The sequence below is a fragment of the Enhydra lutris genome, unplaced genomic scaffold, assembly GCF_002288905.1.
Source record: "Enhydra lutris kenyoni isolate GAN:26980312 unplaced genomic scaffold, ASM228890v2 scaffoldscaffold75, whole genome shotgun sequence".
Classification (NCBI taxonomy): domain Eukaryota; kingdom Metazoa; phylum Chordata; class Mammalia; order Carnivora; family Mustelidae; genus Enhydra; species Enhydra lutris.
The window spans coordinates 345,823-371,645 of record NW_019154159.1 but is presented as its reverse complement, the minus strand read 5'-3'; the positions used below and the strand labels follow the sequence as shown (position 1 = coordinate 371,645).

The following is a 25,823-nucleotide window of genomic DNA, read 5'->3' as shown; positions in this document are numbered from 1 at the left end:
GGGCGCGCAAGCCTGACGCCCCACCCAGCCCTTGTGCCCCCCGGTGCAGAGCTGACGGAAAGTCCAGGACGTTAGGAAAAAGTAGTGCAGGAAGTGAACGAGAACAGAATAGCGTCCATCACGAAAACTGGAACCCAAGCACTGAGGGTCTTCCCCATCGCCAGACAGTGCACGACCAGGACAAACCTTTCCAATCGCAAGTATACATCATCGATAAAACAAATATATATAAAGCCAAATAAATACTTCAGCCTAATGTTTTGTTCCTTTGAAACTGTTTACAAAGAGTAATACAAATAACGAATGAGTTCGTTTTTAAATGTGACACGCGTTTAGACTCCACTATTAACATCCGTGCATTTCTCAAAGATGTTCCAGCAGAAGCTTCAGCAGAAAGCAGCCGTTATTCCCCGTGTGCTTGCCTCGAGAATTTGCCTCCCCCATCTCCAGGCGTCCAGGGCCCAGGGAACTTGGACATTCTTCTTTGCTTTTCTCGCTCCCACATGTGGAGAGTCTGCAGAAACCCATCCCCTTCCTGCCTAACCTCAGCAAGGAGCAGGAATTTGGGGCCGCCTGGCTCCTGTCCCCGGCCTTGAGGGAGCTCTTTAAGTTCACCAATTCGTTCCTTGAGGTGTGACATTCATGTGACAAAGTGGATGAGAGCAGGCACTTCCTGCATCCCAGAGGTCTCCTCCCCCTCAGTCACCATCTCCTCCAACTAAATACTCACCATAAAGCACTTTGGCCTTGCTTTGACCTACTACATGGAATCATTTTCACCTGTGCTCGTTCTTTTGCCCGCCGCCTTTTAAAGGTTATTGCTTTCCTAATTAGTGGGCTCCACTGCCAAAATGCGGCTGGAAGTGAGGACGCCGAGATCTAGAGTCGTATGCTCTACCCGCGCAGCCAGCCAGGCATCCGAGCACCCAGCATTTTTAAAGGGTGGGTCCTACTCCTGTGCTCTATCCCCTGTCCCTCAAGCTGTTGCTTCTCTTTCCCTTTCATCCCCTCCTCTGTGCCCTGAATGCCTTTCCAGGTCCCTTCACGTGCCACTAAGGTCTTCTGAAGTCCTCTGAGGTCCATCGCTTTGCTCCAGGGTCAGCCCACGGGGATGCCTTTTCTGGTTTTCCCACTGCCACCATCTCACCCAGCAAGCCCTCAGGTTCTGCTCTGCCTCCTCCTCAGCTGCTCCTACCCATTCCCAAGACTCCACTCGTGTCCTCCATCTTGCAGCCTCCAACTGCGGCCTCACTCCCAGCCCCAGGCCTCCCCTCCTCCTCAGGCCCCATGGGTCAGCTACTCACAGGCAAAACCATCTGCACCCCACCATCCTCCCAAGGCTGTCTCCTTTGTGCCTTCCCGGTGTCCACGCAGCACCATGCATGGCACACACGCACCTGCTCCCTGGGTCCATTCCTGGGCCCATTTCCTGTCTCCATCATCCTTCTGCACCTGCTGTTGGCTCTCCGTTCCTGCTGCCACTGCCTGAGTTCCAGGATGGGTCCCTGTCGCCTACAGGGGTCAGTCCACCCGCCTGTGCTCATCTCCCCGCGCTCTCCTTGTTCATTCACAGATTAATCTCCTGACAGCCTCTGTAGGGGTAGAGTCTCAATGTCCCGTCACATTTTAAGCCCTCACCTTGCTCCACGGCCAGCCCCTCCCCTCTCTCCCTCCTATGTCAAGAACCACGACCAAGTTTATCTGCTCTGACCCTCAAGCTGGAACTAGTTGCTTCTCTGGTTCCCAGAACCGATTTAGGCCTGATATTTACGTTTTAGCGTGTGTTACCGTAACAGGAATCCCACTTTTCTTCTCAGCTTTTTATCATCACCTGATCAAATGTAAATTCTCTGGGAGAAAGGACTTTCTTGTTCACCGCTGAGTCCCTGGGACATCGCCCAGTGCCTGGCATGTCGCCCAGTGCCTGGCATTCACTGTTTGTTGAATTAACGAATAAGCAGGCCAATGTGGCACCGCCTTGCCTCGAGCTTCTCCTGCTCCTAGGCTCTGAGTCTCTAGAGGGGACTCATTAATCATTTATCAACGACTTTTGTCCCTTGGTTACACTTACATGAATGAGGGCCCGGCTCACACGGTGTACCTACTACTGTGGCTAATTATCCGCCCTTCAGAGCATCACAAAGCAGTATTTGCTGAACGCGTGAACTAGATCAGAATCATAGAGAACATCCTAAGAAATCCGTACACGCCTTGTCTTCTGCTTCCAGAAGACAAAAGCCGGGCGCTTCCCGTACCCAGAGGATTGCAAAAACCTATTTTCAGTTCCAACTCACTCTTTTCCTGCCTCTAAAACCCCACAGCGTGCGACAGCACCTGACACGTGGTATCCTTCCCACTAGAGAACCTCAGCAGCTCTGTCACCGACATTTTTTTTTTTTAAAGATTTTGAGAGAGCGTGTGTGCATGAGCGGGGGCGGGGGGGGGGGGGGCTCCCCGCTGAGGGCAGGACCCTGAGATCTTGACCTGAGTCAACATCTTGTCCAAACCAAGACTTGGACACTCAACTGACAGAGCCACCCAGGCGCCCCTCCCTGTCACCTACATTTCTTAAAATCTAAACTCTTGAACTTGGATTTGAGTCTCCACATTGAGCTTCTGTCTCCCTTTCCATAATCACCTCCCACAATCCCTTGGCACGAATCCACCATTCAGATGGCTGCCTTGGCTCCTCCACCCCAGCCTTTTCTTTGGTTTCCCTTATTCATACTGTTCTCTCCCACCGGCACGTCCCTCCCCCACCTCTACTGACTAAAATTCTATTCCCTTTTCAAGGCCCAGCTTGGAGGCCGGCTCACCTGTCTCAGCCCTCCCACCCTGAGGCATGTTCCCTGAGAGGAGACACCGCAGCTCGGTCCTGTTTCCAGGGGGCAGGTTTCAACTGACGGAAAAGGTCGGAATTCTGTTCTTGAAGCGTTCTGAATGAGGCCAAGCCCACTGCAGTTCTTGCGGAGTTTTAATGCAGCTCATATATTAAACGAGTAATTAAGGTTTGACAACAGGTGATTGCCTATGAAGACCTCTGCAACCAGGGCCTGCAACACACACACACACACACACACACACACACACACACACACACACACACACACACACACACACACACACACACACACACACACACACCAGGTGATTGCCTATGAAGACCTCTGCAACCAGGGCCTGCAACACACACACACACACACTCTCTCACACACACACACACACACACACACACACACACACACACGGTCTCCTGATGGTGTTCATGCTCTCGGCTGTGGCAGCCTGGCTGTGGCATGCAACACACACACACACACACACACACACACACACACTCTCTCTCTCTCTCTCTCTCCTGATGGCGTTCATGCTCTCGGCTGTGGCAGCCTGGACCGCCTGAAGAGGGCCATGCCGGCTCTGGAGGAGGATTTCAATCCATACCCACTCTCCTGTCTGTTTTTAGGGCAGAATGTACTCGCTTTTTCCTCAGCCTTTCCCGATTCATGTTTTCTATCCTGAAAACAAAAAGACCGCAATTAGGCCAGATGCCCGACTCGGAGTGGTGAGAGCTGCTGCAGCTCGGTGCGGGGCCCTGCGGGTCAGCGGTCTCTCTCACTCCCGGAGCTCCCCCACCCTCTGCTGGGAAGTCGTGGACTCCCCCTGCCTTCTGTCTTCTCGATGCCGCCACCCCCACCCCCACCCCCACGACTCGGCTGAGAGGAGCTCGGGTGCCCTTTCTGGGACCTGATTCTGTGTAGTGCAGCGTCTTCCTTGGATGGCTCCTTCGCTGGCTGGCTGGCCTCAGCAATCATGTCTCGAATTTTCTGGAGACAATCTGCCAGATTTCGGAACTGGTAGCGGCTACATTCAGAGGTGAGTATCAACTCTCCTGACCTGTTGATCTTATTTTTATGCTGCAGAGAACAAAGGGAAAACCTGAGTTCTACAGAGCAAAGGCTTTTTTGGTTTTGTTTTGTTTTTTAAGATTTTATTTATTTGACAGAGAGATGGAGAGAGCACAACAAGGCAGAGCTGCAGGCAGAGGGAGAGAGAGAAGCGGCTCCCCACTAAGCAGGGAGCCTGATGTGGGGCTCGATCCCAGGACCCTGGGATCATGACCCAAGCTGAAGGCAGATACTTAACCCACTGAGCCACGCAGGTGTCCCCGGAGTAAAGGTTTAAGGGAGACTGAGGAATTATGGGAAAAGGAGCTGGTGGTTACCGTGACGGCGATCCTCTGCCGCACGGGCTCTGCGATCCATTCGGCAGTTGCCAAATGGAACCTGACTTCAGCCTTGGAGTTCACTGCAAATTAAGGGATGAGAGAGCACGGGTCACTGAGACTCTCAGGTAGGCTCAGCACCCAGTAGCTGGTGACGATCCTGAAACAGGGAGGCAAGACATCCAGCCAGGGACGTTTCTGCCCTGTGTGACTTGGGGATACAAAGTTGGTGATGGGAGGAGCCTGCAAAGATGGTGAGGCACTGCTGGACGAAAATGAACTTCCAGGAACGAAATGCTCGGTGCTTCTCTTAATGGGGTCTGAAAAGAATGGGGGGATGGGTTCCACGAAGGAAACCTGCTCTCAGAGCCAGCTGCCAACACTGTGATTTCCCTTTGTTTAGGCTCACAAGCCAACCCGAGTCCTAGCAACCCGCAGCTGATCAGACCATATTCAAAAGAATAAAGAGGATTATTATAAACTGGTGGTATTTAGGCTTCTGCTAAAAAAAAAAAAAAAAAAAAATCCCTTTATTCCATATGACTGTAAACACAGAACTCCGAAAGTACATCTCCCAGCCAAGTTATAAAGTGAAAGAAAACAAGGTGCCCATACCTTTGTTAACATTCTGGCCCCCAGGACCACTACTCCGACAATAAGATATCGTCAAACGATCTATAGAACAGGATGCACACCAGAAAGAAAAAAGAGAGAGAGAGATTATTCCATGCCAAAATGCACAAATTGTTAATTTATTACCAACATAACTATCCCTATGATACCTCTCTTTCAATGACTTTTATATATACTAATGTAACATTCAGGGCAGTAAAGTCGAGATTATTTACAGTTTGTCAACTAAAATCAAGAATAAGTCCCCTTCCCAAGGTCACAACAGAGGTTGTAAAATTATGACCTGGGTCGTTTGCCTCTGGTCCAGTCCCTTTCACCAGATCTGGCCGGGCTAGCTTTTTGCTGTTTGTTTGCTTGTTTTAAAGCGAAGACTCTTTCAAAAGCTCGAACTAGGGATAAACTTAACTTGATGTCATATTTCACAATGTGCTGGGTGTGGAAGCCCCACAGGCTGGAAGCTCCAAGAGGACAGACGCTCACTGTGTATTCCCAGCGCCCGCTGGATGGAAGTGGCCTAGCACCGGAGCCTGGAGCCTTGCTTCTAACACTGGCACAGCCCCTGACCGACTGTGATCTTGGCAAAGTCCCTCTGCTTCTCTGGGCCTCAGGTTGGTTTGTCTATAAAATGTAAAATGACGTTTCTTCCTTCTGTTTTTATAATTCGTGAAAAGCAGTGTCTGAGTCCTCGTCTGGAGAAAGCATACTAGTGGGAAAGTTTCAGAACACTGGATGGTGAGCAGCCGAGAGGTACGAGTGGCAAAGGGCTGGCCCCGAGTCACTGGTGGCCCATCTCCCTCACGACTCCTTCTGAGAGGTGTCCTTCCCACCGCCCCTCATTTTTTTTTAAGGTAGAGGGAGAAGCAGGCTCCCCACTGAACAAGAAGCCCAAAGCAGGACTCAGTCCCAGGACATTGATCATGACCTGAGCGGCAAGCCTGCTTTTCCCTCTGCCTGCTGCTTCCCTTGTTTGTGCCCTCCTGCTCGCTCTCTTTCTCTGACAAATAAATAAATAAATAAAATCTTAAAAAAAAAAATAAAGATATGCAAACAGTGGGGAGAAGTCCCCACTCCTGCTCCCCAGCCAAGAGGTATGTCCTTTCTTCTCGACTCCCCAAGCCAGTCCTCGTTTCCAATTTCTTGTACATCCTTTCAGATTTATGTATATGCATAGAAATCTGTTTCTGACACAGAGATGGTAGCTTACTATATATCTTCTTCGGCAGCTTAACTTCTTCCAAATAGCCATCCATTCATCTACTGTAGAGACTGGTCCGTGTCCCAAGGCCACCACGAGCCCTCACTCGTCTTGCACACTGCGCGGCAGACCAGAGCGGCTATGCCACTACTCTAAACAGTGCCGAGAGGACTCCGCTTTTGCACACCCAAAGACAGTTTCTGTATTTTTGTGAGGCTGGAGAGGTCCGGAAGGAATGTTTAGGGGTGGGGGAAGTGACTGATTTTTTGTAAAACACAATTACTTACCCAGAGGAATGTCGTTCCTGGCCTGCTGTGCTTCAGCCTGTAACGTAACATACACAGTGTCAAATGAACGTCACCCGCTGTGACTCTGAATTGGTCCAGGGCAATCAGAGAAAGGATGGAAAGCCACACCGCAGATGTAATACAACTATTTTCGGGTCCCCCGCAAAATCATTTCAGGATGACAGAGAAAGCCTCCCCGGACTCCGGAGGTGCCAGCTCTGAAACACTCTTCCAGGAAGTCTGAACTCGGATCTACAGCCTTAGCTGGAGTCGCGCACCGCCGAGGGCCGGGCTCCTTGGAGGGAGACCAAGATCTGCAGTACATGTGCCTCAGGGAGACTCTAAAAGGAACACCCTCTGCTAACCCAGAACAACAAACCTGGTGGGCCACCTTGTTCCTTCCTGGGCTACGGGGGCTCCCCTGGGAGGCCATGTGCCTTCACGGTTTGTGTCAGATGGAACTACTCACTCCAGGACTTTTCACCTCTGTGTCTCTCCTGTGCTCTGTTTCTTGGTAGTCATGTCCTTGAGCCTGAGCCCCTTGTCTGCAGGCCTGGTGCAGACAGGACCCCCTCTGAGGCTCTTCTGGCCAGCCAAACTCATGGTATCCTCACCTGTCCTTTGTCTGGCTGCCTTCATCCCTTTTCATCTTAGAATGATTTGGGAGTGCAACCTTCATTGCCCTGCTCTCCCTGCAGTACTGAGGACTCCTGGCCCCGCCCTCCTTGGAGCTGTTCTCCTTCTTCCTCCTGAGCTGTCCTTGCCAGCTTCCTTCTTACTTCTCTATGCTTATCCCACGCTCCCTCACTTGCTCTTTGCAACTTTTATTTTCTTAAAAGATTTTACTTATTTGACAGAGAGAGACACAGCAAGAGAGAGAACACAAAAAGGGGGAGTGAGAGAGGGAGAAGCAGGTTTCCTGCTGAGCAGGGAGCCCGAAGTGGGGCTTGATACCAGGACCCTGGGATCATGACCTGAGCTACTGCAGACGCTAAACCAAATGAGCCACCCAGGCTCCCCTAAAGATTTTATTTTTAAGTAATCTCTACACCCAACACAGGGCTTGAAATCACAACCCCAAGTTGCACGCTCCACCAACTGAGCCAGCCAGGGACCCCAAGAATGATCCTTGTAAAACTAACCTGAATCTTTCCACTTCTCTGCCTCAAATCCCCAATATGTTCCATGGTATTTGAAGTAAAGCTAAAGGCCTATTAACCCTGTAAACATGTCACCGCCGCCCCCACACCTCTCCTGTTCAGCCTTATCTGCTCTGACTCTCCTGCTCAGCCACACTGGCCTGCTCGCCGTTCCTCCAACAAGGTAAGCATGCTATCGCTGAGGTGGTCCCAGGAATGTTCATCTCTGCAGAGATGTTCATCTCCCCAACTATGCCCATGGCCCACTGCCTTGATTCTTCCAGGTTCTTAATAGATGTCATCTTCCCAGAGGCCTTCCTAGGCCACCCTGCTTAAAACTGCAACCCTTCCCCCTACCTCAGCACTCTTTCCGTCTAGGCTTTATTTCCCCAAAAGTACTCATGACCATCTCACATACTCTATATTTCTGATTTTATTTGTTGCTTGTCTCCCTCCATTAGAAGATTAGCTCCACAAGCATTCAGATTATGTTTTTTTTTAACTTCCCTATCTCCATGCCTGACATAGTGCACACACCATGCTTTCAACTGAAGTTGAGTGTTCCCTTTCAGTCCCGTCGGTGGAAACGCAACAGAATTGGCTAGGTCCTATCCCTCCGCCCGGGGCCCGTTAAGAGCCGGTACCCAGCAGGCTGGTAATCAGTGCACCCTGAAGAGGGGCCCTGTTTCCTAAGGCGCGCTAAGTTCCTAGAAGCTATAGACAGTGTAATTTCCCAAAAGGTTCCAAACCGTTTGGCAGCCTTTGGGTTTTACTGTCCACTCTGGAGGGGAAATGCCCACGTGTGGGCCAGGAGGCCGGGGGACGAGCGCGGAAACGCCGGCGGTCCCGTAAGAAACACTCAGCGTGCTCTCGCGACGCCTGCACACTCCAGGCCTCCGGGGGACAGGTCCAGCTCCGCGGCCCTATCCCCGCTCACCCCGGACACAAGCTCCCTCCCGCGGCCACCGCCTCGTTCCGCGCGCACCTCCGATTTGCTCCCGCCCGATGCTGCCCGGGTTTCCCGATGTCCCCCCAGCAGGGACTGGGAAACGCCCCTTCCGTCCAGCCCTCCCCGCTCACCGGCACCCTCCATGCGGTGTCCGAGCCCCGGGATTCCGGGTAGAGCTTGTCCAGGCTGTAGATGCTCTGGAATTCGGTGTCCTCTGCTTGCTTGTGCAGAGCCCGCTGGGGACAGCTCGGGGGCGGCGGGAGCAGCCAGGCCCCGGCTCGTCTCAGACTCCAGTGCAGGGACCGGACGGTCGCCATGTTCGGACCTCGGGGCGGCTTCCGGTGGGAGCTTCCTTCCGCGGTCCGCTGGCTCCTGTTTCCGTCAGGATTTTAGTTCCGCGCGGCTTTTAGTTCCTCCCGCCGGGGTAGCTGGGAGGCAGCGAGCTGAGCTCCGGGGTTGCTCTCCCTGGCACCTGCGAGACGCTCCCCTTCGGCTGGCCGCCGTGGGGAGGCCAGGTTGGAGCGCTGAGATCCTCTGTTGGCCAGACAGCGAGCTCTCAAGGGAGCCTCCTGGTGAAAAGAACCCTCGGAATCCGTGTCCCCCAGAAACACCACTTCTCTCCTTTTCAGGGGCAGTGACGCCCTCCCGGTCCGCTCTCCCCTCCGAGTTTCACACAGTCCGTCAATGCCCGGCCTAGTCCGTCTGCATCCCCTGTACTCTGACTCTGCTCTACTCTCTCTTCTTTTTTTCTTTCATGTCACTCAATCTTATTTTTCTAGTTCATTGCCCGTCTCCAGTCAGAATATAATAAGCTGGGGTGGGGGGGGGGGGCACTGGCTCCCGGCTGGGTCCCCAGCACCCAGAACCTGGCAAATCACAGATGCTCAATATTTATGAGTTATTTGGCAGTATTTTTGAAAGGTGAATTCTGCTAGAGCTGAGTTTTGGTAACTTCAGGGTCATTCACAAGGCAGTTTAAGCACATGCCAGCTGAGCAGGTGTGTGAAGACTCCACAAGACAGATACCAGATGGGGGGAGAAGCTGGCAGGTGGAGAAAGACGTGTGTTTAAAACGGACCCACACCCCTTCGCAGAAGAAACAGCGTTGTGGGAGCATGATGAGGGTTTCTCTTAGCCAGGAGGTAAAGGAATGTTGGGGGAAAGGGTAGAGATCTAGGCCACCACAGACAGGCTAAGCAGAGCCCTTTTCCAGGATTCTTAAGACACGAACCTCCAAACAAAAGTTCTAACTCAGGTTCAAAGTAGATAGAGCAAGCAGTGTTTGGAGAGAGCTAAGTGTTGGCTAAGTTTCTTTGTTGAGAGGCAGTGTGGGTAACTTGATAAATGACTAGTGATTATTAGTCATCCCAGTGATTGTTTTGTAATGAAGAGTTCTATTTTTAGTAAAAGCACAATTACCTAGAAAAATATGTCCCTAGGGATGCTGGCTGTTTGAAACAGGAGACTGTCATCAAATCAAGCCTTTACGTTTTAGTCTTATCACTACAGGCATATTCTTCGGGAAGGAATAAACTACTTCCCAGGCACTGGCCTTGTAAACTCAAACTAGGAAGGGAATGACGATAGACATTTGCCTTTTGGGCTCTAGGCTGGAAAGAGAATCTCTGAATCTCTTGGGTCCCTCCCTGTCTTAGTCCCAAGACCTCAAACGGAACTGAGGCGTCACTATGGTGACCGGAAAAAGCTGCTCCAGGGAGCAAAGCCAGGGACTCACTTAGGTTGACAGCTCAGGGATTATGAATAATAAAGTCAGCACCATTTCATGGCGTCATTGCTCTGAGGCTGGGTTCCAGCCCTGCTCCTGACCCAGAGTGATAGAAAAAAGGAGCTGTAGGTTTCCATGGCCTCAAATAAACACAGCCTGCTCAGGCCATCTGGTGGCCTGGATTCTGGATGAGGAAGAGGGTAGAGGAGAGAGTGAGACAAGCTACTCCTGGGTGGAGAGGGGAGCAGCTGGCAAGCTCCTCTCACCCGCTGCTGTTGTGAACCATCCAGAATAGAGGCCCTTCTGGAAGAAACAGGCTGAGAAGTGCCACCTGTTCCCTTTAAAGGTGGGCACTTTCCATCCCCTCCTTGGTCCTCCACTGGCTGAAATGGGGCTTCAAGAAGGGGTCCTTCGGAGGCAAGAGGAAAACAGGGAAAACAAGGCAAAGCATTACTAAGCCATTCCTGGTAGCTGACGAGCTTGTAGACACAAGCCCTTCTCTCTGGCCTGTGAGTTGGGAGACCACTACCGTGTCGGGGACCCATAGGATTTTCCTTTCTTCTTTTCTGGAGTGTTTGGGTCCAACTGCTCTTAAAACTCAACATTATAAAGAGATAAGAATGTGCAGTATTGCAGAATGGAACAGGTCAGCTCGGGGTTTGAATGTTTCTGTGTGACTCTGAATTACTAATTCAACCCCGAAGCCTCCGAATCTCCATCAGTAGAACAGAGCCTCCCAAGGTTGATGCGGCCTGGCACAAAGTCAGCAGACAACAGAAGTGAGCTGCCGCGAGGAGATGATTAGGAACTTCTTTTTACTTTCAGGGATTGGGTGGCTTTTTTTTTTTTTTTTTTTCTCTGCAGCACTGGGTGGGAAATCCAGTCTTCACTAGCTCTATTCTAAACTAGACCCACCTTCCTTCTTCTGTGAAGGACAGTGAGCAGACAGTGCAGAGTGAGTGGGCAAATCTGCCTCCGCTTCCTTCACCACCACCCCTTATCTGCCCAGTGCCCTGATAACACCCACCAGGCATTTTGCTGTTTGGTTGCAGATCCCAGGAGAGCGAAGCTCGGGATGCGTCCCCCCTCCCCCAACCCAGACCCAGAGCTGTGTGATGACAGGTGGGTGTGTGAGAGGCACAAAGACAAGAGCATGGCTCTAGGGCCATTTCTGCTTTTAGAATACTGGTGCATTTTTTATTAAAGAAGAGAATAAAGCATTTGTAAATATATTTCTCTCATGTATACTTCAAAGGTGACGCTGGCCGGCCGCTACAGAACTGGGGAGCAAACAGGCAGGAGCCCTTCCCCCACCCTATCCCCTCCACCCTAGATGACAGAGACACATGGAGGGCTGGGAACTGCCCAGCTCCAAAGGACAAAGGGTTCCAAGATGTGTGAACGGAAGGACCAGCCGACAGCGCTCATCACAGTGCCGCCCGGAGAGCAGGGTAGCGACTCTAGGGAGGTCAGGCATGCTTGTTAAGAAAACTCCTTTACCCCTTAGAAACAGATAAGGCATGAAGGTCCCTGCTGGGTTCCCAGCACAGAGGCCAGGGCTGCCACCTTCCGCCGGGCTGTGTGGAAGGATCTCCGGATGGGTGGTAGAAGGAACTGAGAACCCTGAAGAACTGCTCAGGGCAAGCTGGGGACCTGGACATCTCTTAGCTGAAGCTGGACTTTCTGAAGCCTTAACAAAAGGTTTAACCTGTGACCCAAATGGGTGCTCAAAAGCCCCCCAGAAAGGTGGGAGGTTAAGAACAGGCATTCTATGGGAGAGAGGAGACATGCTCCCCACCAGGTCCCATTTTAATACTGTTCAGTATAGATGGGGATCTTGGGCAGTCCCCAGGGAAGGGGGGCAGGGGTGGATGCTGGGACCACTGGCTGGTGGCACATGCCCGGGACATTCTGGGGGCAGCAGGCATGATCTGAGGAGGGGTCGGCCTGTGGGGAGCATGGGAGTGAATGAGACACATCATGGTCCCTGAGATGGGGGCAGGCAGAGGCCAAGCTTGGTGAGTCAGAGGTGGCGTGCAGAGATGGGAGCTCCCCACCGCCCAGACTCCTGGAAGGCTTAATGGCCAGAAGGCATTTCCAGGGGCTGGAGCCCTAGGAGGCTGGCTCTGAGGGAGGCAGGGTGCACTGTTCGTGTATGGCTGCCGAGGGGCTCCCTGTTCCCCTCCTCTGATTGGCTACAGATCTGCAGTGGGCTGAGGGTCTCCAGGGAAAAGTGGGGGGCACTCTGGGCCTGGCTGAGGCGTTCTGCTCTGCATGGCAGGAGCCGTCCCTGACCTGGTCAGGACCCTGGAGATGGGACAGCTGGTGCTAAAGGAATGACAGCGCATCACAGCTGAGGAGAAGCAGTGGGTGGTCCAGGAGATCCCTGGAACCTGCAACAGCTGGCCTGGGGATCTCCCTTCAAGTGTTTCCAGTTGTGGCAAGGGTGTGGGGAGACCTTGCATTGCAAATCTCTCAAAAAAACCGAACTTTGGAAAGGAAGGAAAAAAAAAAAAGCCAAGTGGTCCAGAATGGCTTTCAGAAGCGTGGCCACAAATCTGTGAGCAAGGCCCAGGGTCAGGAAGTCAAGGGCTGGGGAGTTGGGAATCCTCGGGCAGTGGGGACGTTTGGCTCTGCAACTCTCAGCTGCGTCTTTGGGCTGACGTAGGGTGGTGGACGGTCCTGGGAGGCCAGCCGTTTTCCATGTTGATCGGCTCCCGAGTGAGCAGAGAACAAGTTGCATCCCCCACACGCTGCCTGGGCTGGAGAGCAGCCTCCCCTGGGCCGTACTGCTGCTTGACGGGGCTCCCTCCCTCCCGCGAGGCTGCGCCGCCAGGGCAGGAGGAGCCCCATGGCCAGACCCCGGGGGGAGGCTGCAGGCGGGGAAAGGGTCACTTGCTGCTGTGCGTCTTGACTTTGGTGGCGTTGATGTCGGCCTTGGTCTTCTGGATCCTGGAGAAGATCTCCTTGAAAAGTGCCTTGTACTCCGGCTGGCTCTGCTCCAGCCGCTTGTCCACAGCCTCCACGTGCTGGCTCAGGCTCTTCTCACCTGCCTTGGCCTCCCCCTGGCCCTCCTCGCCCCCACGAAGGTCTCTCCACGAGCTGTCTCGGGAGATGGGCCGCGAGGTCTGCACGCCGGCGTGCCGCACCCCCGCGCCGTGCTGCCGGCACTTGCTCAGCAGCTCCTCGTACTTCTCGAGCAGCGCGTGGTACTGCTCGTCCACCTCCCGCAGGATGGACATGCCGCGCTTGCGCACGCTGTTGGCGTGCAGCGTGAGGTTGCCCGCGTGCCGGCTGGCTGGGTCTTTGGCCACGATGGCGTTGAGCGCTGTGTCGCTGCAGCTCTTGCGCACAGCGTGGCCCGGGGACGCGGCCGGAGAGGCGACACCGTCCTGGGCGCCCGGGTCGTCCCCGCTGCCGGGCTGGGGGTCATCGGTCTCGGGGGCCTGGGTGAGGGGCGCGAGCAGGGCCTCGGCCAGGTGGTCCTCCCGGCCCAGCAGGTAGGTCTTGGCCTGCTTCATCTGCTGCAGCTCCAGCAGCTCGGCCTCCAGCTCCTGCACGCGGAGGCGGCAGCCCTCCATCTCGCACAGCTGCCGCTCCAGCTCCGAGTACTCCTGCAGCACCGCGGCGTACTCGCGCTCCGCCCGCTCCTTGCGCTGCCGCTCCTGGCTCACCTGGGAACGCAGCACACCCACCAAGGTCTGCAGCCGCTCGTTCTCCTGCTCCAGGGGCCGTGGGCCCAGCTCCAAGGAGGAACTGTGCAGGCGGAAGGCATCCTCACACCTGAGAGGGGGGCAGGGGAGGGCCAGCAGACATCCGGTCAAGGCCAAGGTCCCCGTCGTGGGGCTCCCCAAGCTTAACACCTCTCCCATCCACGGGGGGTCACATATCCCGTTTGCCCCTCTAGATCCATTCTCCGCCCTTCCTCTCCTTGCTCTCCACCCTGGGCGGCTGACCACAGCGAACTGCTTAGCGGGCTTCTGCTCTCTCCTGAGCTGAAGGAGCAGGAGGCATGGGCAGGAGGTCGGAAGGCAGGAAGAGAGGGAGGTCAGGGAAGGGCTTCTTGGCCAGACTCCTTCCCTGGTTAGTGCTGGCTGGGCAGCACCTCCTGGCCTTCCCCTCCCTGGTCCCTTCAGGCCCAGGATGGTAACAGCCCCTTGCTGTCACAGCCCTGGGGGACTGCAGCGTTCCTGAGGTTCCCCTACACCTTCATCCACACCTCTTCATCAATCGTTCCTCAGTTACTCTGTGCAAGGTGCGGTCTCCTGCCAGGACCTTTATTGAAACACCCACTAAATACACAATACGTATTTAGAAAAAAAAATTTTTTTAAAGATTTATTTACCCATTTGAGAGAGAGTGTGTGCACTTGGTGGGGGGGGGGTGGAGTGGAAGAGAGGAACTTTCCAGAGGGCTCCCTACTGAGCGTGGAGCCCCTGGTGGGCACCATCTCTTGCCCTGTGAGATCATGACCTGAGCTGAAACGAAGAATCAGACGCCCAATGGACTGAGCCACCCAGGCGTCCCCACAATTATGATTTTTTATATTAAGAGACCATCCCTTTAAGTTTAATGGGACCATGCATCGTGGAGCCTGCTTGAGATTCTCTCTCCCCCCCTTTACCCCTCCCCCCACTTCCCTCTAAAGAAAAAAGGGGGGGGTGACGACTGAAAAGTGTAGTGGTTAACTCCTCCCGAGCTGGAATTCTAGCTTATTGAAGAGGTGGCCTTGGATAAGCTCACAGAACCTCTGAGCTTCCGTTTCCGCATCGGAGCGGTGAGGATGGGATTGCCAGCAGAGCGGTGGGGGTGGCCGTGCTGCCAGGGCTCGGTCAGTGCCAGCTGCTGACGTTGCTGGCAACAGGACAGGTCCCTCTGACAGCCCGCCAGCGCACCACCTTTCACTCCCACCTGCTGCCTGGGCCCTGCCCTCTCCTCCCTCCAGAGACCGCGCAGGGTCCGGGTTGCCCCCCACCCCCACGCGGCGCCCCCACCTACCGGGGGCTGGTGCACAGCTCCTTGAGGCAGGGGAAGGTGTGGATGGTGCGTCTTCGTTCCCGCTTCTCCCGGCGCACTCGCAGCTGCTCCAGGCCCCGCAGCTGCTCCACCTGGGCCTGCAGCTGCTCCACCTGCGTCTGCAGGCGCTCGATGGTCTCCGTGAGCCTGGGGGCGGGGGCGCCCGTGGGAGGGATTTTAACAGGACCGGGCCAGCCCTCCCCACTGCAGGCCTGGAGGGACTCGGGGATGGGGACAGATGAGCAGCCTTGACCCCTGCGGCGGGGTGCTGAGGTCAGATGAGGACTCCCTGTGTGCCCAAGGACCCGCTCTCATCCTGTGCCTCCCTGGCTGAGCTGACCCTTCTCCTCTGTGCCACCTCGGTTCCTCCTACACCCTTTGAGCACTTACCCTGCACTGCTGTAAGGATTTACAGGCCGGCCTCCCCTCCAGGGCTGGGAGCTCCCGGAGGGCGGGGCGATCTCTTCACCTCCCCATCGCTGTATCTCCAGTGCCTACAGAACCTGGTGTGTAGCTGGTACTTCCACAGGGATTGTGGCCTGACCATGAAACCACTCCAAATTGCCAAGGGCCATCTCACTACCATCCCGGGAACCCGGGCCTGGGCTTCTGGGAGAAAGAGCATAGGTCACACCCCCCAGACTATATGTCCGCAGGCAAGCCAACCTGACCTTCCCCTCATTCACCCCCCAGCCCACCACCCGGCCCTCACCCATGAATCTTCTGCTGGGCAGCCTTACTCTCCAGCACCAGCTTCTGGTTGGTCAGCTCCAGGTCTCGGGCTGTCAGGTCCAGCTGCTCGTACACTTTGGCGTGCTGTTCATTCATGTGCCGCAGCGTGTCCAGCTGCTTGGTTAGGTACTGGAGGGGAAAAGATGGAGGACCCTTTCAGAACAAGGTTGAGGGAAATATGTTCATCTGGACCTCGTCCAGTTTCTAGGAACACATTTGCTTTGAGAAATTCGTCTGCAGCAGAGTGTAGGGGAGTAAAGATGGTAGTGCGATAGAGATGCCTGGGATAGTTGTACAGGTTGTGAACTGCACAAGGCTATGGGGCCAAAGCTGTGTTTGCTAAGAAGGCACCCTTCTCTAAGTTACACAAAGTCACCCAGACCAGGGGGTCCTTAATGGGTGGGGGAGCACATGCAGGGCCTACATGGCCCCTCACCTCGATCTCCTGCACTTGCTCCTCATTGGTGGAGTACATCTGCTGCAGAGACTCCTCCAGCTCCTTGTTCCTCTCCAGCAGGGTCTTCCCCAGCTCCGCGGCCAAGTGCAAGTCTAGTGGAGGGGGGCAGAGGGTGGGAGTAATGATGAGCAGCTGAACGAGCTCAGAGGACTCCCGTAAATGTTCTGACAGTTCAGTGTAGGCCATCCTTTGGGGATGCCGAGACAGCCAGGACACAGAGCCGCCCTCAGGGAGCCTCTAGGCCTGGAAGGGAATGTGAGCCGGGAGCTACGCTTTGCATGGATGGCTGCGTCTGTCTGGAATGTCCATTCTCCAGGCACTCCCAGGGCCTGTCCCTCTCCACCTTCAAATCTGTGCTTAAATGTCACCTGCTCTAGGAGTCCTTCCCCAACCACTGATTCAAAGTCACCCCTCCCCTGCCTTGCACTCCCTCTCTACTTAGTTTTTCTCCTTAGCACATACCACCATCTAACTTACCAAGCTATTTGCTCATTTATCTTTATCTTGTTCATCTCCCCCGCCCCACCCTCCGACTAACTGTAAGCTCATGGGGCAGAGATTTTGCCCATTTTGTTCACTGACATCCCAGAACACCTGGCATAGAGTAGGTACGTAATAAATACTTTCTGAAAGAATGAGTGGCGGGCGCTGGGGTGGCTCAGTGGGTTAAGACTCTGCCCTTGGCTCAGGTCATGATCTCAGGATCTTGGGATCAAGCCCCGTGCCAGGCCCATTGCTCAGTGGGGAGCCTGATTCTCCTTTTCTTTCTGCCCCTCCCCCCAACTTATGTGCTCCCTCTCTCTCTCTCTCATGAATAAATAAATGAATAAATAATCCTTGAAAGAATGTGTGTGAGGAATGTGCTAAGACAATCCACAGACATGGGGCAAGTGCCCTGGGATGATAGGTAAGAGTGAGTTCACTCTTCCTGGGGTCAGCTGGAGGCTCTGGCAATGGGCAGCTTGCAAGCTGGGTTTGGAAGGGTGACTAGGAGTTCACTGAGACAGGAAGGGAGCAGAAAGGCTTGCTGGGTATTAGAACTGGATGAAGCTTCAGAGCTCTTTGGCTTAACCTCCTTATTCTATGGATGACAGGCTGGAGAGAGAGGGAAGAATGACCTGTCCAAAGTTATGGCCACCTTGGAAGCAGAATTCAGGTCTCCTGGCCTTGGTTGGGTACCGTTAGGCTCTAGTGACATGGGCCCCTCTCAGAAACCTCCTTTCCCTGGGCAGCAAAACCATCATCCTCTTCCCCCAAGCAGCCCTAATTCTTGTACCCTACAGGACTGGAACCTACCTTCCCCCCTCCCAGTGGAAGGTAAATGAACACTGTCAGGCTGGGAGGGGATCTAGCCTATTCTTAGGGGGCTGTGTGGTGGGGAGAGGGAAAGGTTAAAAGGAAGTAGTTAGGTGCTGGAATCCCTAAAAATTCTCTCTAGTGGGTCTGGGGTTGTGCGAGGGTAATGAGACATTTGGGGTAGATATTCCTCCAAATATGTGCCTTGTTCTTAGAAACAAAGGGAATGGTGTATTTATTATTACCAAGGGAAAATATGTTATTTCTCTGATTTCTAAGAAGAGCTCAGCAGAATGATGAAAATGTTCTAAAGCTGAGTGGGGGTGACTGCACTGCGAATATACCGGAGACTGGTGCATGACTGTGCGCGTGAAGTGAGTGAGTTACCTGGTGTGTGAATTACATCTCAGTAAAGCCATTAAAAAAAAAAAAGATTCTGGCAGCTTAATCAGGAGATGGAGACTGATGGCGGGGGCAAGGCCCTAAAGGAGGTTGGTAGACAGGCTCCCATAGAGTTCACAAGGCTGGCCTGCCTGCCTTCCTTCCTTCCTTTTCTTTCTTTCTCCTTCCTCCCTCCCCCTCCTCCTCCCTTCCTTCCTTCGTTCCTTCATTCCTCCCTTCCCTCCTAAATTCATTTATTTGTTTGAGAGAGCACGAACAAGCACACAGAGGGAAAGGGAGAAGGAGAAGCAGACTCACCACTAAGCAGAGAGCCCGAAGTGGGGCTTGATCCCAGGACCCGGGGATCATGATCGGAGCCGAAGGCAAATGCTTAAGTGAGCCTCTCAGATGCCTCTCTCTCTTTCTCTATTTTTTAAGGCTCTTTTCTTTTTAGAATTGCTTTAAGTGTTGTGTGAAGGGGTAGTTGATGTAAAAAATCAAACAGCACAGAAAAGTTAACAAAGGTGACCAAAATATTACTTGAAAATGTATCTCAGGGGCGCCTGGGTGGCTCAGTGGGTTAAAGTCTCTGCTTTCAGCTCAAGTCATGATCCCAGGGTCCTGGGATCGAGCCCCGAGTCAGGCTCTCTGCTCAGCAGGGAGTCTGCTTCCTCCCATCTCTCTCTCTGCCTGCCTCTCTGCCTACTTGTGATCTCTGTCTGTCAAATAAATAGATAAAATCTTAAAAAAAAAAGAAAATGTATTTAATATATTCTTAGATCTATCACTGAGAATTCCACAAACACATGGAGGTGGCCTCACCTAGTTATCAAAGAAGACTGCCATTTGTAAGTGATTAGAATTAGGGTCTGTGTGGGGGAGGAGAGGGGAGCAAGCAGAAGAAAACGCCTCACTTGGAGAAAGACGCTGTCAACATGAAGCTAACCGTCCTTCTAATCAGCTCTCTGGACTCAGAGCAGCTTTCGGTATGATTTTGTGTGAACAGAACATTTTTCTGTACCTGCTTTTTTTCACTTCACAATTTGGCCTAAATAGTTTTCTGTGTCCACAAGGATCTAGAGGCCATTTCTAGTGGGTGTGAATGTTCTATTGTATACGAGTCCCTAAATTGCCCTTATTGTTGGTCTTTTAGGTATTTCCCATTTTTTTCTGTTAAAAATGAAACTGGGGGCGCCTGGGTGGCTTGGTCGGTTAAGCATCTGCCTTCGGCTCAGTTGTGATCCCAGGGTCCTGGGATTGAGTCCCACATCAAGCTCCCTTCTTCTCCCTCTCCCTCTGCTGCGCCCTCTGTGTGTGCTCTCTTTCTCTCAAATAAAATCTTTAAAAAAAATGAAACTGTACAAAAATTCATAGTGCAAAGATCTTGGTGCAAATCACTTCCTGTATCCTGGAGATCCTTTCCCAGAAACAGAATCATCGGAACAAAGAACAGACCTATTTGATTCATTCCACCAAAATGCTGTCCAGGAAAGCCTGGGTCTTTTTCCCACTGTGAGGTTGTTTCTTCAAATAGCCCTTGATCTAGGCTGATGGTATAAATCCAGACTGAGGGGCGCCTGGGTGGCTCCGTGGGTTAAGATAAGAACCTTCAGCTTTGGGCCCTGGTCTCTGGTCTCAGGGTCCTGGGATGGAGCCCCGCATCAGGCTCTCTGCTCAGCAGGGAGCCTACTTCCCCCCCCTCCCTCTGCCTGCCTCTCTGCCTACTTGTGATCTCTCTCTCTGTCAAATACATAAATAAAATTAAAAAAAAAATCCAGATCAAGATGCTTAATGGCAACTCTGCAGGAGCCAATGTGATGTGGTCCAGGGTTCAAGTCTTTAATGCTTCCCCTGTTCAGTGATTGTTCTCGACTCCCTGGAGGATGGAGGGTCTCTGTAGCCCCCCTAGCGAGTTTCATCAATACAGTTGTTTCAGCTGAGCCCCTTGCTGGGCACTGGGCAGCTCTGGGGAGGGGGCTTTTCTTCTCAGAAGAGCCCGGGAGAGCAGTGACTCCCAGTGGGCCAAGGAGAGAAGAGCCTCAGGCTCTTTTTCAGCCCGAGGCTCAGAGTCGGACTGACATCACCTTACGGAACCCAGAGGGCCTGGACAAAAGGCCCAGCTGCCTGTCGGGAACAAGCCTGGATTCTGCTCCCACGCATAAAGGTAAGGTTTTGAAACAGCCCGAGTGGTGTCCCCAGGGTGGGCCTCAGCTGGGATCAGGGCCCTGTGCCCCGATGTCACCCGGAGGAGTTTCCTGGAGGAGTACAAACCTGCTAATCCCAAGAAAGGCTACAATAACCTAGCCTGGGAAAACAAAGGTGCTTTCCTAAACAGCCACCTCGGCCACTAAAGAAAAAAAAAAAAAATCAGGGGCGCCTGGGTGGCTTAGTGGGTTCAGCGTCCGAATCTTGGTTTCAGATTCGGCTCAGGTCAGATCAAGCCCCGCACTGGGCTCAGCGCTCAGCGTGGAATCTGCTTGTCCCTCTCCCTTCCCCTCTGTTCTTCCCCTCACTCTCTCTCTCTCAAATAAATAAAACCCTTTAAAAAAAAAAATACAGATCCCAGATAAGAACCTTCAGCTTTGAGCAATGAACTTTGGATGATAATGCGAGAGACACCAGTTACCTAATACAGACCAGTAGGGGAATGGGGCCACTTGTCATAAGGACTTATTAACTAGAAGTTGGGCAAATGTCTACAGGGTGTGAAGGCGTCTGGAGGCGTCTGTCTGCAAAGTGTGAGGTTTGATGTGAGCATTGTAGAGCCGCAGCCCTACGTTATGTGGAGTGCTTGGTGGGAATGCGGGAGTCTGGCAAGACCTGCCCTGCTTCGTGATGAGGGAGCCACACCATCTGCCTACTTTCTGAAATGAGACGGTGAACATGTAGTTCATCTCCAAACAGTATCGAATAACTCAGGTAGCTGTGGAAAAGAACAGAGGGCCACACTCATCAGGGTTTTCTCCTCTGGGAACTGGCAGGTGGCCTGTGAAGAGGCCATTGCTACTGATGCTGGTGTTGGGGGACAGGCTCCCGGGGTGGCCTGCTTGGGGTTCCTGCGGCTTAACCTAGAGTCCAAGAACTCAGGCTCCAAAGCCACGACCAACTGCATTTTATGGTGAGCACCCGAGCTGTGTGTGTATTTCTGCCGCTGGGCTGGGGCGGCCGTTGTCACTATAAACCAGGGGACACAGGAGCTTGCCCTGAGACGGCTGCGAATGTAACCAGGCCGCCCAGTGACTCAGGGGTGGGGACGAACACAATAGAAGCTGTCCGGGGTGGGGGAGAATCTCAGAGACCTTCTGGGGAAACTGGATCACGATGCAAGCTAAGCTGGTCGGATCTGCCAGGAGGGATCACAGGCAAAGTCTAGAAGCTGCAGGGCAGGGGACTGGCTGGAGCCAAGGGCTGGGGAAGGTACACCAGCTAGCAAAGGGCTGCTGATGGCTCTGGGCTCCGGGGAGGGAGCAGCTCCCCCTGGACCAGGGGTGGGGGAGGCCTCGGGGAGAGAGAATGGGGGAGCTGGCTGAGCAGGAAGTAGATGCCGGAGTCATAAATAGCCTGTCACGGCCAGATTAATGGTCCCACTGGACCAACCTGGGGGAAGGTACCAAGTCTGAACGGGTATGGGTCCTGCCTGGACCCTGGAGTTTTCCGGGGGCTCCTGTAGTGGGCTTCCGCAGTTTTGCCCTCGGAGTGCCTGCTTATGTGCTCCCCAGGAGCAATGTCCCAGAGGGCTCAGAGGGAATGGCTGGAAGCCACAGGGATGTCTTTGGAAAGAAACCCTGAAACCCCGCTGTCCCCACTGGTTGGGGTTGGAGGGGGGACCCATGATTCTGGAGCAGAGAGGTGGGACAGGGACAGGGAACAGGCACAGGGAGGAAGGGACAAAGATAAAGCAGGTGGGAGGAGGCGGTCTGCCACCTGGCCGGGCTGCAGGGTTCCTGCTTACAATCTCCAGGGCATGGATGTCAGGAACTCTGGGTCCACACGACTGGGGTCCAGTCACTCCCCTCCCCTTGCCATGTCAGAGCTCTCGTCCAAGGCCAAGACTCAAGGTCAGGCACCCAGGACTTCAAATCTGTGACTCAGCAGCCCTCTCTCACTCTAGAAGGAGGTACCACAGGGCCCTCCCTGCCTGGCCCAAGGTCGGGAAGCAAGGCAGGCAGAGACAGAGAGAGCCGGTGCTTAAGAATCAATGGCTTTTTCTATTTTTACAGGTGCTTGTGTCAGTGGGCAGAGGGAACACGGGGAGGATCTAGGACCTTGCTTGTCCCAGCTGCCTCCCTCCTCTGGGGCAAAGCAGCATCCAAGTCAAACAGCATCTGGAAGGCCAAGCTTCCTGAAAATACAGTGGGGCTGCCCTCAGGACAGGGGGAAACAAATACAGAGGGGAGGCCAGGCCGACTGAGCCAACCACTGCCTGAGCCACTCAGAGGCAATCAGGGAGCAGCTGGGTAGGAGGGGACTGGGGGCTTGGGGACAGGAAAGGGGGATGCCACAGGCACCTGATCCCCAATATGGCTGGCCTTTGGCCCACCCTTCACCCTACCACCCAGCTCTCTGTGCTGGGCTCCAGGAGGTGGTGCTGCAGTGGCCGTGCCTGGGACTTCCTCGAGCCCACCCCTGGCACTCCAGATGCCTCTACTTTCTAGCTGTGTGTGGTCTTCTCGTGCTGTCCTGTACCTGGCCATAGCATTCCCTCCTACCCCAAAAGGCCAGGCAGCCCCTATTCACCCTCCAGCTCGGAGGGGCCTTTGCATAAACCTTTATGAGTCTCAGAGCAGAAGGCCCTCCACTCTCACCCTCGCCCAGGGTGAAGAGACATTTGTTTTTAGGCCCCAAACTCCAATTTCTTCAGGCACTGTCTCATTTCTGATTTCCCTCCTTATTCCCGGGCCCTGGCTACTCCTAGGGCCACAAGACAAGGCCAGCTGCTGCGGCCCAGCAAGGCTAGCCCCCATCTTGGTCCCAGAGCATGGCTGCCCAGCCCAGCTTGAATCTCGACACCTCTCGCTCTCCGGAAGTAGTACGTCTCCCACCCCTACTCTCTGGCTCCTTCCTCCCACATCTGGGCCGGGCAGGATGCCAGAGACTTTGTTAGGGGTGCGGGAATGAAATGAGACAGCAGCAACATCAGCATCAGCATCCCGGGGAGCCATCTTCCCAGGCGCTCAACTTCCAATCTTTCCATCTAGGCCTGCCTCTTCCATGAAGCCCTCTCACTGGATCCTAACACACACACACTCAGTTACAGGCCCACCTCCACCTGCCCAGGTGCAACGCAAAAGGCGGGAGCTGAGACTATCTCAACTCCCAGGATGGTGTCTGGTACTTAAGTGTAAGCCTGATAGGTGTTTGTAGGATGCAAGATTTGGGGGGTGGTGCCCAGGATGGGGAAGGGAGTTGTCACAGCTAGTACTGGACATCACATTCTACCAGGGAGGCTGAGGGTAGACTCCAGGGAAAAGACTATGGCAGAGTTCAGCCCAGCAGCCTCAGTCCCACACTGGTCCCCCAGAGATTCTGATTAACCCACACTCCTGAGTACAAGGACAGTCTCATCTACCAGCAGATCTTGCCACGTGGGGATGTGGGTCACAGCCAGGAAACAAAGGCTCTGGGATCTGGGAAGCTGTCTCACATGAGGGCAAAACTAGGCATCTGGGGCCCCAGGGGACAGCGACTCAGAGCAGGGGTGGTTAGTACACACTGAACCAGACTGGTGTCCACACTCGCCTGGCTTGCTGGGTGACGGTGGTCACTTCTCCTGGATATGTTTCCTTGCCACTCCAGCTCTAACCACCCAAGACTGAGGCACTTTGGGGGAAGAGAGGGTGGAATTGACGCTGTTCCAGCAGTCCTTGGCCCTGACCCTCTTAGGCCTCCTCCTTCTTCCTGTCCCACTGCTCCGCCCCCTGCCTGGAGTGATGTCACCTTGGCCACCTCATCACCAGATTCTAGCCCCCTTCCAGCCACCCTCTCTACCCTCAGATGGGAATGGGGGTAGTGGCTCCCACTCTACTCAGGCTCTAGTCTGGTGCATTGCTCAGAATTCCCAAAACTGGTTCCCTCCGAACCATGAGTCATTTGAGAGAGGGCTGGGAGGGGAAGGGCCAAGGGACCCCCTTCCCCTCAGGAAGGTCCAAGTTTTTGCTGCTTCTTGACCAGCAGAGTCCCCAAACCCCTATACTCTCCCTGGGTAGAGGGTTAGGGAGTTCTGGAAACTTTCTGGGAGTCTCAGAGCTCAGGAATCCTGGCAGGGAAGGATGCCACTGGATTTGGAATGGGATAACTTTCCGCTAGACGCGCGAGAGCGCGCGCGCGCGCGCGCGCGCGTGTACACACACACACACACACACACACACTCCTCTCAGCAAACATAACCAAGGAGCCACCTCCTGGCCTTCAAAGACTTCCAGCCAATACTCAGGCCCCCAACAATATCAGGGGCTCCTGGACAGTTCCTGCCTCTAAGATGGGGCGGGCGAGCCGGATGAAGTATGTCCCTGTCGTTCGGGGAAAGAGAAAGGCCGCTCCCCCTACTTCTGCACCCTCCGCGGATCCCGCCCGGGTCTCCCTGGGCAGCGTTCCCTGTCTCCACGTCCCCCTTCTCCAGACGCATCACTCCTCGGAGTCCGCCTCTCCGGGTCCAGCCCAGCCCTCCCCGGGGTGATACTGCTCAACAATGGAGAAGCGGACAGGGGTCGCCGGGCGCACCCCGCTCTCCCGCCGCACCCACGCTCCCGCGCTCACCCTGCTCCAGGTCCTGCTGGTCGTACCAGGGCTCCTCTTCCTCTGTGGAGAAGTCCTCCATCCCGGCAGCTCTCCGCATGGCCCCGCGGGCGGTGGGCGGCAGGCGGGCGCTGCGGCGGCGCGGCTTAGAGCCGGGGCGCGGGGCCCGGGACAATGCGGCGGAGACAGGCCGGGCCTCCCGCGTCGCGGACTCGGGCTGCAGCGCCCCCGCCCGCGCCGCGCCCCCTCGCCATCGGCCGCTGACCCGGCGCCCACGCGGGGCTGTTGCGCCGCCGCGGTCCGGCCCGGCCGGGGTCCTGCGGAGCCGGGGGCACCGAGCGGCGGCGGCACAAAGGGTGGAGGGGTGGAGACGGCGGGCAGGACGGAGGCAAGGACGGTCGGAGTCCGTCAGCACGTCTGGGGAGCTAAGAGTGCGCGGGGGCCGCGGCGGGCGCCCCCTGCCCGGCTCCGGCCCGCGCTGCCCCCCCGCCCGCCCGGCGACACCCGGAGCCGCCGCTGCATCTTGGCGGGGTCCGCCCCGCGCTTCCCTAGCCGCCCGCTCCGAGAGGCGGGGCCGGCCGCCGCTGGCCAATCAGGAGACGTATGCAAAGTGGAGGCGGAACCGAGGGTGGGATCTCCCTGGTGCCCGGGTGGGGCTGTTGCTGGTTCAACGTCACCTCCCCCCCAAACGCTCGACCCCTTCGGTTTACCGCTGTTCATTTTGTTTACCTGCCGTTGCCTCTCTCTCCCTCTAGATCTCCTGAAGGCACAGATCGTGTCTCTCTTGTTCACAGCTGGGTCCTCAGTGCCTAGAACAGGCTGGCCCATTGGTACTTTCCATGGACACTCTTTGAATGAATATTTAGTTACCATTACCTTTAAGAAGTTGCGTGTTTAAATATCTATGGCCGGACACCTGCGAAGTTTGAGGGTGACTTACCTGCATTCTGGACCTTTCCCTTTAAGGTCTTGTTTCCCTCCCTTCCCTCTCTTTCCATATGCTATATCCAGTTATGACAGTTAAAGCCATACACTAATTTCACCTTCTAAGCATT

The 25,823-nt window shown here is 54.6% G+C and overlaps 2 protein-coding genes across 5 annotated transcripts; both read right to left on the bottom strand.

Moving 5' to 3' along the window:
- Window positions 1-3,140: 3,140 nt before the first annotated feature.
- On the bottom strand, window positions 3,141-8,751 carry LOC111160389 (mitochondrial ribosomal protein L58). Of its 3 annotated transcripts, XM_022523478.1 has the most exons (7): window positions 8,557-8,751; window positions 6,338-6,374; window positions 4,838-4,897; window positions 4,223-4,305; window positions 3,745-3,914; window positions 3,388-3,510; window positions 3,141-3,285 (listed from the first exon to the last, which is right to left on the bottom strand). In XM_022523478.1, the coding sequence occupies exons 1-7, from the start codon at window positions 8,740-8,742 to the stop codon at window positions 3,264-3,266; spliced, it is 681 nt and encodes a 226-aa protein (XP_022379186.1). In that variant the 5' UTR covers window positions 8,743-8,751; the 3' UTR covers window positions 3,141-3,263. The 3 variants fall into 3 exon arrangements, with proteins under 3 accessions (XP_022379186.1, XP_022379184.1, XP_022379187.1); XM_022523476.1 differs by lacking the exon at window positions 3,141-3,285 and having other exon boundaries at window positions 3,313-3,510; XM_022523479.1 differs by lacking the exon at window positions 3,141-3,285 and having other exon boundaries at window positions 3,373-3,515.
- A 2,580-nt stretch (window positions 8,752-11,331) lies between these two features.
- LOC111160388 (cerebellar degeneration related protein 2 like) lies at window positions 11,332-24,993 on the bottom strand. Of its 2 annotated transcripts, XM_022523475.1 has the most exons (5): window positions 24,790-24,993; window positions 16,336-16,448; window positions 15,880-16,028; window positions 15,150-15,314; window positions 11,332-13,934 (listed from the first exon to the last, which is right to left on the bottom strand). In XM_022523475.1, exons 1-5 carry the CDS (start codon window positions 24,866-24,868, stop codon window positions 13,043-13,045), a joined length of 1,398 nt encoding a protein of 465 aa, XP_022379183.1. In that variant the 5' UTR covers window positions 24,869-24,993; the 3' UTR covers window positions 11,332-13,042. The 2 variants fall into 2 exon arrangements, with proteins under 2 accessions (XP_022379183.1, XP_022379182.1); XM_022523474.1 differs by lacking the exon at window positions 24,790-24,993 and having other exon boundaries at window positions 16,336-16,562.
- Between the last annotated feature and the right edge of the window lie 830 nt (window positions 24,994-25,823).